We start from the raw sequence: 14,326 nt of genomic DNA, 5'->3' as shown, positions 1-14,326 counted from the left end.
GATCTCCTCATGTCCTTCTTCAAGCAGGCTTGGCGAGAGGCCCAAATTAAGGAATGGCGATGAAAAGAGCTCCTCAGAACATCCGAGTGTGGGATCACTTTTTTGCAAAGACTCTCCATGGTGGGAGGAAGGAGAATACGGGCGAGGATTCTGTTGACCAGACTCTTGGCTACTGAGACTGGACTTTGTGGAAGACAGTGTGGTGCTTAACCGACTAGAAGCATTATCTGCTGCAATCCAACCGACCACCTGGTCGCACTGGTGTGACGTCGAGAATGGTGTCCTGCAAACTGGGATATTAAGCTGTGTATCGTGAATGAGTGTGTTTCTTGTGCTTTGGCAGCAGGCACAGTTTCACCACGCACAGGGTCACAGCCTCTGCGTGCACCATCAGCAGCACGGCCACTTCCCCATCCCTTACTGCATATTAAATGGTATATATGCTTGCAAGTATGTCACACGTACAGTAGCGCATGTTTTGTAAGTGTATGCTCAAATAAATTAGACTGAATGTCACTGATATTTAGTATGGGCAAACATTATACTGGAGATGCAGCGCAGGTAATGTCACTGCAACCAGCAATGAAAAAATTTGACTGGATGTCACTGATATTTAGGATGGGAAAACGTTATACAGATAAAGTAGCACATGTAATGTTGCTGCCACAAGTAGTGAAAAAATTACACTAAATGTCACTGATATTTCGGATGCGCTAATGTTATACTGGCGATGTAGTGCAGGTAATGTTGCTGTCACCAGAGGCGGATAAATTACACTGAATGTCACTGATATTTAGGATGGGCAAACATTATACAGGTGATGTAGCACAAGTAAATTACACTGAACTTCACTGATATTTCGAATGTGCTAACGTTATACTGGAGATGTATCACAGGTAGTGTCGCTGCCACCAGCAGCGAAAAAAGTACACTGAGTGTCACTGATATTTCGGATGCGCTAATGTTATATAGAAGATGCAGCACAGGAAATGCCGCTGTCACCAGCGGCGAAAAAATGACACTGAATGTCACAGATATTTTGCATGCGCTAACGTTATACTGGAGATGTATCGAAGGTATTGTTGCAGCAGTAATGCAGCGGCCAAACAATTGCACACAATTTAGCGCAGGTTGCGCTAAACATATATACACTCACCTAAAGAATTATTAGGAACACCATACTAATACGGTGTTGGGCCCCCTTTTGCCTTCAGAACTGCCTTAATTCTACGTGGCATTGATTCAACAAGGTGCTGATAGCATTCTTTAGAAATGTTGGCCCATATTGATAAGATAGCATCTTGCAGTTGATGGAGATTTGAGGGATGCACATCCAGGGCACGAAGCTCCCGTTCCACCACATCCCAAAGATGCTCTATTCGGTTGAGATCTGGTGACTGTGGGGGCCATTTTAGTACAGTGAACTCATTGTCATGTTCAAGAAACCAATTTGAAATGATTCGAGCTTTGTGACATGGTGCATTATCCTGCTGGAAGTAGCCATCAGAGGATGGATACATGTTCTCATTCTGTTTACGCCAAATTCGGACTCTACCATTTGAATGTCTCAACAGAAATCGAGACTCCTCAGACCAGGCAACATTTTTCCAGTCTTCAACAGTCTAATTTTGGTGAGCTCGTGCAAATTGTAGCCTCTTTTTCCTATTTGTAGTGGAGATGAGTGGTACCCGGTGGGGTCTTCTGCTGTTGTAGCCCATCCACCTCAAGGTTGTGCGTGTTGTGGCTTCACAAATGCTTTGCTGCATACCTCGGTTGTAACGAGTGGTTATTTCAGTCAACGTTGCTCTTCTATCAGCTTGAATCAGTCGGCCCATTCTCCTCTGACCTCTAGCATCCACAAGGCATTTTTGCCCACAGGACTGCCGCATACTGGATGTTTTTCCCTTTTCACACCATTCTTTGTAAACCCTAGAAATGGTTGTGCGTGAAAATCCCAGTAACTGAGCAGATTGTGAAATACTCAGACCGGCCCATCTGGCACCAACAACCATGCCACACTCAAAATTGCTTAAATCACCTTTCTTTCCCATTCTGACATTCAGTTTGGAGTTCAGGAGTTTGCCTTGACCAGGACTACACCCCTAAAGGCATTGAAGCAACTGCCATGTGATTGGTTGACTAGATAATTGCATTAATGAGAAAAAGAACAGGTGTTCCTAATAATTCTTTAGGTGAGTGTATATTGCTGCCAACAATAGTCCTTAAAATGACTTTTGGGTCTCTAACACCAACCCTGCCTAACAAAAAAATAAAATTCAATTCCCTACACTATCTGTCCCTTCTACAGCACAGCTCTCCCTGACAAAGACTGGCCGAACCACGTGTCATCGGGTGCTTTATAGCACCCGATGATGCGTTTCGGCCAGTCAATCACTGTAATGCCTGTAACCAACATGCTACAGCATTACAGTGAGTGGCAGTACTTACTTGTACGTTTATTGGCTGCGTAGCAGCCAACAAGTGTGCGGGGAAGAGACTCGACCGTCGTGCTCGAGCACATGCAGTATTCGGCCAAACACCTTGATGTGCCGAGCATCTCGATGCTCGAGCCGAACTGGTGTTAGGCCGAGCATGCTCGATCAACACTACTCATGACCATTAGGACATGCGTTATGTGGACTCAAGTCCAGCTTTATAGAGTCAGCATCAGAGAACCAAACCAACATAATAAAATATCAGTCAGTTCTGACTTTCAAAGAGGGGTTATAAAAGCTTTGAATTAGTAGACCCAAAGCTTGACTGTACTTCAAACCACCAACAAACCGAGATGTCTTTAGACATTGTATAGTTTATTTATACAATACAGTTTTCATTGTATGACATGCATAAACTTATTTAATACTAGAGCACCACTAATATTTCTCCCTATGAATTATCAGTATGGCCCTTGATGAAGACAACACCAAGTGTGCTCAACACAGAGAGCATCTCCTACTGGAAGACACCTAATATCCATGCAACACAAAGATAGGATATCTTTGTAGACTGCTTAATTTTACCTTGTTCCAAACTCTAATCCCAAGTTAGACACACCAAAAAAAAAACTACAACATTTAATAAATGTGGTCAGTGGCTTACATAGAGAAGTAAGGACAGGACAGAAGGGTTTCTGCCTAAACCCTTTTCAATGACCCCTGGGACATTTTTCCATTGACTCATTTGCTAAAAGTTTTTCTTTTAGAGCAGGGGTGCTCAACCTGCGGCCCTCCAGCTGTTGTAAAACTACAACTCCCACAATCCCCTCCTGCAGTCTGATAGCAGTAGGCTGAACAGGAATGCTGGGAGTTGTAGTTTTGCAACAGCTGGAGGGCCACATGTTGGGCATCCCTGCTTTAGAGGGTAGAGTCCTGACCAAGTTTTCACCTCCAGTAGAAGGGGAGATAATCCCAACTAAGACTGGTCCCCATAGCAGTCGCATAGTCTGCGCTATGGTAGTTACGCCCCTGAATGTGGTCCATATCTCATAATAGTTGTATTCTCAGCCCCTAAGTTTTTTACATTCCTTGTTGAACTTCATTGTATTTGAATTAATCTCATGTAATGTTTGATTGCCCAACACTGCAATGCAAGTTGTTATTTTAAGTGAGGAGAATTTTACCTTAGAGACTATAGTAACCAAATGAGAAAAACTATTAGAATAACTGCTAATCCACATGAGGCATTGTAAATAGACTCCAATGATCACTATGATGTTTTCCCTGAAGCAAGAAATTAAGCCAGCTACCTGCTTTTAATAAAATAAACATTGTTTCATAAATGGTATCACATACCTGAGCAAATGCCTCTCGGTGCTTAAAGAGAATCTTTCACTGCTCCTGACATTCCTGTTTTAATATCTTCATGCATTCCCCATGTAATAACAGTTCTGGAGCATCTATTCTTATGGCTCTATGATGTGCCGTTTTCTTTCTTATTTCTACTAGAAGTTATAAATTAATTGCTATTAGCCTTCAGTAAGGGTACAGAGGGGAGGTAACCAGTTGGGGGGGGTGTACCTTCACAGACTGACTCTATCCAATCAGTGCTGCCATTTTCAGACTGTGCAGGGACACACCCCCAAGTGGTTACCTCCCCTCTGTACCCTTACTGAAGGCTAATATCAATCCATTCATAACTTCTAGTGCAAATAATAAAGGAATGGCACAACATAGAGACATACGATTAGATGCTCCAAAATTGTTAGTACGTTCAGAATGCATGGAACAATTGAAATAGGCATGTCAGGAGTGGTGAAAGGTCCTCTTTAAGATACAAATTCAAGGTTCAGTTTGTATTTATTTATTATTTTTACATTTGACATGTGTTTTCTCAGAACCATGTGATGTTTAGATTGTAATGATTTATCACTTGTTACCAGATCTAAATGTTTCCATTCATTTATCTGTCCAGTGAAACTATTAAGCTGCAGCATAATGAGAATTTGCACCTTAACGCACAGAACATAGCATTGATAAGACATGTTTCTCAGTAGGGCTGACACACTCCTAAAATCAAACACACTCCCAAAATCTTATGAAGTATACTGTAAGACAAATGTGTTGGTGACTATCTAGACTGGGCTATTATCTAATGTATGCAGGGGTGTCCTGGCTCTCCTCAGATGGCTGTATTTCAACTTGCTAGATCCCTTGTACCAGCAGGAAACCGCTGGTCACTGCCAGAGGAATAAGACAACAGAATATTCCCTAATCTCAATGAAAAAAATGCATGTGTTTGGGAAGTTGGAAAGAAAAGTTGTCAGCTCTTTTGGCCGACTGTTATGGAAGGCTACATTATGTGTCTCTACACAGAAACTATCAACAATGCCAACTAAAATAATGCAGCATGCTGGGCTATTTTGTCTGACAATGTTATGATCGCGGACTATGCCCGACGCTGTCCTGCGCCCCTGAGGGGGCATGGGTGTAACATCTCTTACCCTGTCCTAAATCTTGCCTGGCTGGTGCCCCAGACCCATGTGTTCTCATTTTCTACCTGTAGCAGGTCCAGCTGCCAATGTTCCAGGTGCCCGTTGCTGCCCCACTCCATTGTCGAAGGGCCTGCCTCTTTTTCCTGGCCTTTCTCTTAGGGCACATGCATGCTTCCTCTTGGCCTCTTAAAGGGCCAGCATGCACTTGTTCAAATTCTTTCCCAGCCTATGGCTGGCTGTCCCTGGATATATATATATATATATATATATATATATATATATATAATGCACCTTCCCTAGTGGGAGGGTTTCTGAGCTTAGGTGCCTAGCGTCCTGGTGTTACAGTGAAGGTGTGCTTATTTGTTTGTCTGCCCTTTGTATGGCTTCTCTGCCTGTTCTTCGACTGCTTATCTGCTGCCTATCCTGACTATAGCCTGACTACCATTTTGAATAATTTCTGACTGCCCTGATCGCCCTGATCTCGGACTAGTTTCACAAATACTCAAAAAATAAATAAAGTTAGCTAGTACAGTGGGTCCAAACCCACTGCCTATTACAGATAAAATGGGATAATGGATACCACAATGTAGTTCATTGCATTTTCTGTAATAGAAATACCACAACAAACTCTCAGTCCAACCACACTCTATTTAGCATATAAGCCTACACCTGCCTCCAGTTCACTAAAACTCAACAGACAAGCCTAATTAATCTTGTAGGCTAACAATAGGTCAAATTGATTCCACATGCAGACAATCCACCCACTTTGCCCCTTGGCTTCTTTCTGCACCTCTAATTAGTTTTGAGGCATAGCACTCCAGCATCACAACTCATGCCCATGTCAGTCCAACCTGTCTAGCTACTTTATGCCCCTGTCAGTGTCAGGCTCGTCCTGGTCATACACTGATGCCGGTGTCCTGTATTTTTAGTTCACAGCTGAGAGATTAATAATTTTCGCTGTCAGCTATTGTGACAGGACATAGTAGTGTCCCTGACTACCACACCACTAAGTCCAGGAACATAACTCAAAAAGATATGGTCATCACTCAATAAAAAATCCCTTATAAAAATATCAGATTAAAAAAAAAAGTGTAATTTCAATTATAGCACAGAGAAAAATATGTTTTGCAATTTCAATGTGTGACTATGGCATGCTGCACGATCTTTAGAGCCTCTTCAAAGTTTATTCACGCTATATTTGCAAGGCACACAATAAGCATAAAAAAACAAAAAAAAACTATGAACATATATTAGATAGATAGATAGATAGATAGATAGATAGATAGATAGATAAAATCTGCCACTAAGGAGTCACTGGTGTGTTTTTAAGACATTACTGAATTACAGGCCATTGACTTTAGAAGGATAAATATGCAATTATTTTCAGTAATTACACATTTAATTACAATGGCCTCTGGATGAAGGTTGTACTTTGGAAATGGATAATGGTTTCTTTAATTATTTGAGCCATTTTGCAGGCATTAACAGCTAATGTTATAATTACCTAATAGCATTGTCTGGTGTTAGGACTTCCTTGTATTCCAGTTTCGGTGCAGAGGATCAGCTTTTGTAAGCTGTATTTTGTAATTTTGCCTACAAGTCATGTCTTCCCCATTTATCCAGACTAAGCTCTGTCTGTCACTTCTGATAACATCAGATTTAAAAAAAAGTGTAATTTCAATTACAGCACATACAAAGATCAGTTTTGCAATTTCAAGGTGTGAATGTGGCATTTTGTACGGTCTTTGAAGCCTCTTTTCTTATCTACCCACGGGGGAAATCTCAATTCCAGTAATGCTTTCTATTTCAGAAACAGATGCAGACAGATCCACACAAGCTTGATTTTGGCCTAAAGCCTGAGTTTTTGAGCAGGCCACCAGGTCCGAGCCTCTTTGGAGCAATCCATCACCATCCGCACCCTCATGATTTGGCACGCCCTGCAACTCTGTTCTCTGCTGCTGGTGGGTATTTATCATATATTTTTAGTTACTTACTAGAAGGAAAACAATGTTCTGTTATGTATAGCAGTGATACACACATTTACTTTTCAATAAGTGATGTTACAGTTGCATGGAATGTACCTTTATTTCCTCAGGTATTGGTGAGACACAACAATGGAGGCAGATTTGAAGTAATTAGATGTTATCCAAGCTACTCTTTGGTTTAAAATAATAACTGATTCCTTTCCTGCTTAATATAGTATTATATAGTGTGTTCACTATATAATTCTGGGCTGTGGTCACCTAACCATGTACAGTAGCTCTTTCTTATTTTCTGTACTGTTATGTCCATGGATGTGTCAAAGCAGCAACAGGAGCAGTAACATGAGTCTCTCTGTAATTAGCTTGGAGGAGCTATAAACTAGCTGTGCATTGTTAATAAGGGTGTTGGAGAAAGGAGAAGTACACCATTAATTTTGTTGGATACAGCAACAGGAAGTGCTATATACAGGATGGAAAAAAACCAGCGTGATTTGTGTACATCGTAGAAACTAGTTAGGAGAATTAAAATTTAGAAAAAAAAAGCACGGGGAAGATGTAAATAAGGTAGACAACTACATGATCATATCTATCAAAAGCCACAGTATTCTCAGAAAACCCCTTTAAGTTTTGATCAGGGCACAGGAACCACCATGATTTAGGAAGTAAAAAACAGTTAGAGAAACCCTGTTCTAGAGTGTCATCACGAAGAATATCCAATATTTTTTTTATTTGGAGAAACAATTATCACACTGGGTTGAACACCCTTACTGAAATGACAACTGATGATCACGTATGGCAATGTGTGGTCATTTTTTATCTGAAATTGGATCTCTAAGTATAAAGTTCCTGGAGCTTTGTGCCCAGTTAGTCCATTTATATATGAAGGCAAATCCTTGAATAAGGATTGCTTGACTCTTGATTTAACCTCTTGTCACTTATATCCAGGCCAGGATTTGGTTACCCATTAGTTTTACTATAATACCAATATCGTGATTAAGTAGATTGAAAATACTAATTTATAATAACTTTTATGTTATCTGTAGATAATAGCTTAATATAATTGCCATTATCTGATCATTATGTAATGAAATGAAGTAAAGAGTTAATTTGCTTACTAAACAAATAAACTAATCGGTCCATTATATACAATATTATAGAGAAAAATGAATAAAACTGTAATGGTGCAGAACCCCAAACAACCAGACAGAGTTTAAACAATGGTGGATTTATTAAATGACGGCAGTACAGTCCAGAAATCATATGCAGGTAATCAATCCAATTAATAACTGGTGCAGGAAAACTCACAAGGGACAGCCAGACCATGCCAAAGTTCATATGCACAGAAATAATCTGTGTAACGCAGTATCTAGGGACGAGACATTTCTAGGGTCCGATCTGAGGTCCAAACGAGACAAATTGTTCCGCATAGAAGTTTCCCACAGGCAGTCTCTAGAGATGGATTGAGGAAGTCAGAGGTCATCCACAGGTAGTCTGGAAGAATGTGAACAGCAACATACACCCGGTGTCAAACAACAGTGGGCACTGACCAGCCAGGGAGATCACCTCTTAAACACCTGCTAGCCAATCACAGAGTGCCATGTGTCTATTCCTCATTGGCCATATGATTATCCTAATCCCTGACACTTGTGCGGCCTTAGCTTGTCATTGATCACTTAACTCATGCCTGCCCTCTAATCTACTAGAGTTTATGTACAGGTATATTCCCCGTCAACGGCCAGCGTAGCGAATAACATGCGCGTACATTCGGCCGCGTAACCCTTTGTGAACCTCTTCTCAAGCGTGCATACGGACGCTCAAGCGGCCCAGCATGGTAACTGCGTCCGACCGCAAAGGAGTCGGAGCCGAAGATTCCGCAGGCACATGCGTGACCTTTCCTGCTACTCCAATGGGGTTCCCCGAAGGCCGAGTCCAACAATAATTCCTGGGGGCTCCAGTGGACCGCGAAACAGGAGAGTGTCTTACAAAAACAATGGGGAAACTTTTTTTAAAGTTTTTCGAAATTTACGAAAATAGAATGTAAGGGATTTGGAAGAACATTGTATGGGTATGATTTGCTTTCGATATCCAAAGTGGCAAAGATGTCTTCACCCACAATTTTTATTTTTTGTTAACTTGTAGGTGGTGCACATCCTGCAGGAGCACCTTTTGGTCCTCCACATCATCACAGCAATTTTCTCAATCCATCTGCTCATCTTGGTAAGTGCTCATTTACTCAATAAAAAAATGTGTATTTGATATTATTTTATCAACTTATGTATAATGTCTTTAACATAGAAATTGCAACATCAGGAAGGAAAAGTAATGGAATTTTGGAAATCACAGGATCAATAGACATGTTAATAATATGCAAATGTTAAAAAATGGAAAGAAAATATTCAAAGGATTTCTATATAGTCAGTGTCTAGTATGAGTTCCAAATGCTAAAATACATGCACTTACACGCCTTGGCATGCTATCAATGAGGTTATAAAGGTTGTCTAAGGAATGTTATGCCACGCTGAATTCATTTGGGCTCGCAAATCGTCAGGTTCCGCTGCTGGCACCTCCTTTTGCAATTGCTGGCCACTAAAGTCCTCAATAGGAGTGCAGAGTCCAGAGACACTGTAGGCTATGGTAGCACATTTAGATGCAGGCCATGGTAGCACATTTAGCCCATACAGACTGCTCACAGTAGTAAATGCAACATGTGGCTTGGCATTGTCTTGCTGAAAAATGGTTCCTGGGACACTTTAGAGAAATGGCTGTATCACTTGTTCCATGACCATTCAATGTAATTCCAGGTTGTTAGTGTACCTGAACGGAAGACTAGAGGGGTCTGGCTACCGTACATTATGCCACCCCACACCATAATCCTGGTAGTAGAACGTTCCCTTATGAAGGCCCCTTCATGCCATTGCCCACGTGGTCTTCAGACCAATCTCTGGCTATGATTGTGTCCAAGACAAAAGCAAGACTCATTGCTTAAGAAAACAAACTTCAATTCCAGCCTCTATTACCATCTTGCTGTGCACCATGATAGCCTTTGACAGCAGTGGCGGGAGGTCAATGGAACTGTAGCTGGATGTCTGGCTCATAGACCAATGCTATCCAAATGACTTATGATGGTTTGTGTAGACATTGTTTACCACCCTAAGCTTGAGATGTAATGTCCAATTTCATTTGCAGTACACAATGGATCACTATGCACCACTCTTCTAATCAGCCAATCTGTCTTTGAGAGGTTCACTTCTGTGTACATCTTATCATTCCAGTTCATCTTTGTTTTTCCAATCACCTGGAAACATAACGTTTAACATCTCTGACATCTCAGCCTAGGAGTGTAGTGATTTGCTGAAGTGATAAACCAAGGTATCTAAGTTCAAGGGTTGTGTCCCTCTCAGTTTATAAAAAGTGTTAATGACTGGCACATCAATAAAAAGGAGGCATCACACAATCATATGATATGATTTTTGAGGTTTCATGTGGCCTAAAAATTTTCTTTCAATCTTGCTTTTATGCCCCTCTGACATGCTACAGATTGGAGTTAGGTGCTTGAAAATTGGATCATTTGCAAATCTTAGAAACACCTGCTACTTTTTAGATTTGCCTAACCTTAAGGTTTGTCCTTCTTGATGTTGCAGTTTCAATGTTGAAGAGTGTATATTGATTTTATCATGCTATATTTTATTATATTACATTATGTTATATATAAGGTAGATATGATTAGTATTTCCGTATACTGAAACTAAATCAAACATTTGCTGTTATAGAACCCTTTAATCGTCCTTCAACATTCAGTGGTCTTGGCTCTGTGGGTGGAAATGCCTTTGGGGGCCTTGGTAATCCTTCAGTTAGTAAGTATAGCATGTTATAATTCCTTTTGTAGTTGCGAAGAAATTACCATGTATATGAAGTTGTGATGGCACCATGGGGTCTTCCCTTTCTGTTTTGTGTAGTTTGGATAATCACCAGGGGAATTTTCTATATGCGATAAAATATACTTGTGTAATGTAATGTGCAAGCTCACCATTATCATGTATGGTTACCACACCTAGGATAACTAAAAAGTAAAAATAAAAAAAAAGTTAAACTTCACATTTAAGCTAAACTGAATTATAAACAAATGTTTTGCTTTTTTTTTTTAAAGTTTTCCCAAATTTAATTCAGTTTTGTGAGCCAAAGCTAGAAGTAATTCTGGCAGGAGGGAGAAGTATACGTCCATCCTTTATATTCCCTTTTACTTTTGGCCCAAAAACTGCCATAAAACAGTAGTTTTCTTTTTCCAACAAAAGATCTGTGTAACAGACCTTTGATAAGTGCTGTTTCTCCCTTTTCAGAGAACTCCTGATTAGCTCATCATATTGAGAAATGCATTTTGTTGGCTGTGACTCAATGTATAAGGAAAAAAATGTTATTGAAAGATCATAATCTCGTGGAGTACATTACCTTCAAATTTATTGCACTGTCTGTGACATTTTGCATGCTGTCACATTTTTAATGTGTATATAGAGGTATTTTTGACTATCACAAGAAATCTGTGTAAAAACCAGAGTCAATTATTGCTAGAAAAATATAAAAAAAAGTTGGAGAAAGTCACATATACACTAACTACCTAAGCAAACACTACTATAAAGTAAAAAGTCTTCCAACAAAAATATAATCTACTTATTAGATGATATTGAGGCCAAACATCTTGAAAACTACGACCTCAATTTAAAGACAGTAAATAATAGATTTTAGAAAAATATTGACATTCATGTAAAAGGAAAAATAAAGTTTAAAAAAATCACTAAAAGGTCAGAGTAATAGAAAATTGGAGGTCACCACTATTGTTTGTTCTCCCCACATAATCTTCTGAATGTATTAAATTGTGTTCCCTTAACTTTTCATTTAAAGGGGTTTTACTGGAACTGTATATCAGATCAGTGGGGGTTTGACTCTTTCCACCCCCTCCAAATAACAGTTTGAAGGGACTAAAGTGCTTGTACAAGCACCCCTTCATTATTTATCTTGGTTCATCTACCTTCACGCTGCAACATATTCCAGTTTCATCCCATTCAGGTGAATGGGATGAAGGTAAAATATACTGCACTGCTGCTACTAAGAAGATGGTGTACAAGTAGATGGGCCAAGGTAAAGACTGAAGAGGCTGCAACTCTGGCATGAGCACCACGATACCTTCAAACAAGTAATTAGCAGAGGAGACAAAAGTTAGACCTTCACCTATCATATATGGATAGTCTATCAATATGCTGAACCTGAAAAAAACCTTGAAATATTTTCCCAAACTTTATAGAATATTGCTTATAGTTGTCTAAGTAAATATGTGAATATGTGAATGGGGACAAAATATAGGAAATCTGTCATTTTTCTTTGTCTTTTCTCCTAAGAAACAACCAGACCCTTCAACCACCCCCTCATTATGGGTTAGTACCACTAACATTTACACTTTCTGCTGCCTTTTAAATATGTTGTTGGGGTTTTGCAAATTTTAGTGTCCATGCAAACACATTAACACTTTAACTGTGTCTTTTCATAGCCTCCAATTCAATGTTCAGCCATAAGGAAGGGCCAAATATGCAGAGCTTCAACAATCCTCATGAACCATGGAATCGACTTCACCGGACACCACCATCTTTCCCTACACCTCCACCTTGGCTAAAACCAGGTGAACCGGAACGCAGTTCTTCTGCTACAGCTCATGACAGAGATTCTGAGAAAAGAGAATCATCATCTAAGGATGATAAAGAAAGGTTTGTATGTTAGTACATTTAGACATTCACATACAGACATGACATTCAAACATCATGCCATAGAGTTATCTAATTCCATGTAATACAGTACAACTTATTTTGTTAAAGGGAGTTCATCAGCAGATTTGAACCCCACAAGGCGTTAACAACATAGGTCTTTGGAAAAATAGTTCCATGTTTGCTGTTAAAAAGTAAGCATGCCTGAAAAACTGATGCAGGTACCATGTGCTAATAAAGCCTAACATTCTGGCTAGGTGTTCAGTCTTCAGTGATGTGCCAATGCACTTTTTTATGCCTCTTTGAGAGGACATCAGGTGATGCAAAAATGTAAATCCAGAGTATAGTTGGTTTGGGAGTGGTAGCTGCCAATAAGCCAGGGCACCTCAATAAACCAGGGCATCTCAATGAAGTATGAACATTCAGAGTACACTTAAGGCTACACTTGCATTATCATAGCGAACATTTGGATGTTTGAACTACACTCCACTGGTGCCATTTAACATTGTTAGTGCCTTTATGGGGTCATATCTTATGATAGATTCCCTTCAAGACACTGATTACTTTTGGTTGACATTGGTATTATAGCCAATTAGTAGAATATAGAATATATATATATATATATATATATATATATATATAGAGAGAGAGAGAGAGAGAGAGAGAGAGAGAGAGAAAGATAGAAAAATTGGCAGCACCAACTATAAGTAAAAAGGATGGGTGCTATGTCCCAGGGTATAGGCTAATAACCCAAGAAAATAATAAAGAAAAATGGACTGCACCCCAAAGGCTATAAAAATATGAAAAATGTATTTACCCATGTGTAACAGTTCAGTAGCAACGTTTTGGCTCATCCATAGAGCTTTTCTCAAGCAAAAAACACATGTGACATGTGGCAAATATATAATACAACAATCCAACCAATCAATCAATCAATCAATCAATCTCATAAATACATAAATGGTGATTGTGATAAATATTAGATAAAAACATATAAAAAAATTTGATTAGACATAAAAACAAGTGATATTCACATACTTTATTTATATTAGAGACATAACATCGGTGAAAATATAACTGGGTTTCAAGTACACTATATCCATGATACATAATTAATACGCAACCTTGCATATGCATAATTATTACCAGGTAATGTGAATCAAAACAATGACGTGAAGAGACGGGATATAAGAGAGGATTAACATGTGTACATACCGACAGGTGCAACAACGACCTCATGTATTCAAGAGCCGAAATCTCGGCGTGTTGTGAAATCTACTGCGCCTGCGCCAGGTGCCGTCAAACCTTCAAACCGGAAATGGTCACACAGACCTGCGCAAGGTTTTGCATTAATTATGTATCATGGATATAGTGTACTTGAAACACAGTTATATTTTCACCCATGTTATGTCTCTAATATGATGAAAGTATGTGAATATCACTTGCTTTTATGTCATCTAATCAAATTTTTTTATGTTTTTATGTAATATTTATCACAATCACCATCTATGTATTTATGAGATTGATTGATTGATTGATTGGTTGGATTATATATTTGCCACAAGTCACATGTGTTTTTTGCTTGAGAAAGGCTCTATGGATGAGCCGAAACGTTGCTACTGAACTGTTCCATATGGGTAAATACATTTTTCATATTTTTATAA

General features: G+C 39.4%; 1 protein-coding gene across 2 annotated transcripts in view; it reads left to right on the top strand.

The window, feature by feature from the left end:
- The window catches only part of AUTS2 (activator of transcription and developmental regulator AUTS2), a 105,938-nt gene that overhangs the window by 84,020 nt on the left and 7,592 nt on the right, over window positions 1-14,326 (top strand). For both annotated transcript variants that reach the window (XM_040424821.1, XM_040424820.1), the window contains exons 10-14: window positions 6,741-6,891; window positions 9,052-9,129; window positions 10,683-10,766; window positions 12,303-12,338; window positions 12,452-12,665. In XM_040424821.1, the coding sequence (XP_040280755.1) occupies window positions 6,741-6,891; window positions 9,052-9,129; window positions 10,683-10,766; window positions 12,303-12,338; window positions 12,452-12,665 (563 nt within the window). The remainder of the gene's footprint in view (window positions 1-6,740; window positions 6,892-9,051; window positions 9,130-10,682; window positions 10,767-12,302; window positions 12,339-12,451; window positions 12,666-14,326) is intronic.

The sequence above is a fragment of the Bufo bufo genome, chromosome 3 (assembly GCF_905171765.1).
Source record: "Bufo bufo chromosome 3, aBufBuf1.1, whole genome shotgun sequence".
Taxonomy (NCBI): domain Eukaryota; kingdom Metazoa; phylum Chordata; class Amphibia; order Anura; family Bufonidae; genus Bufo; species Bufo bufo.
This window is presented reverse-complemented; position numbering and strand designations above follow the sequence as displayed.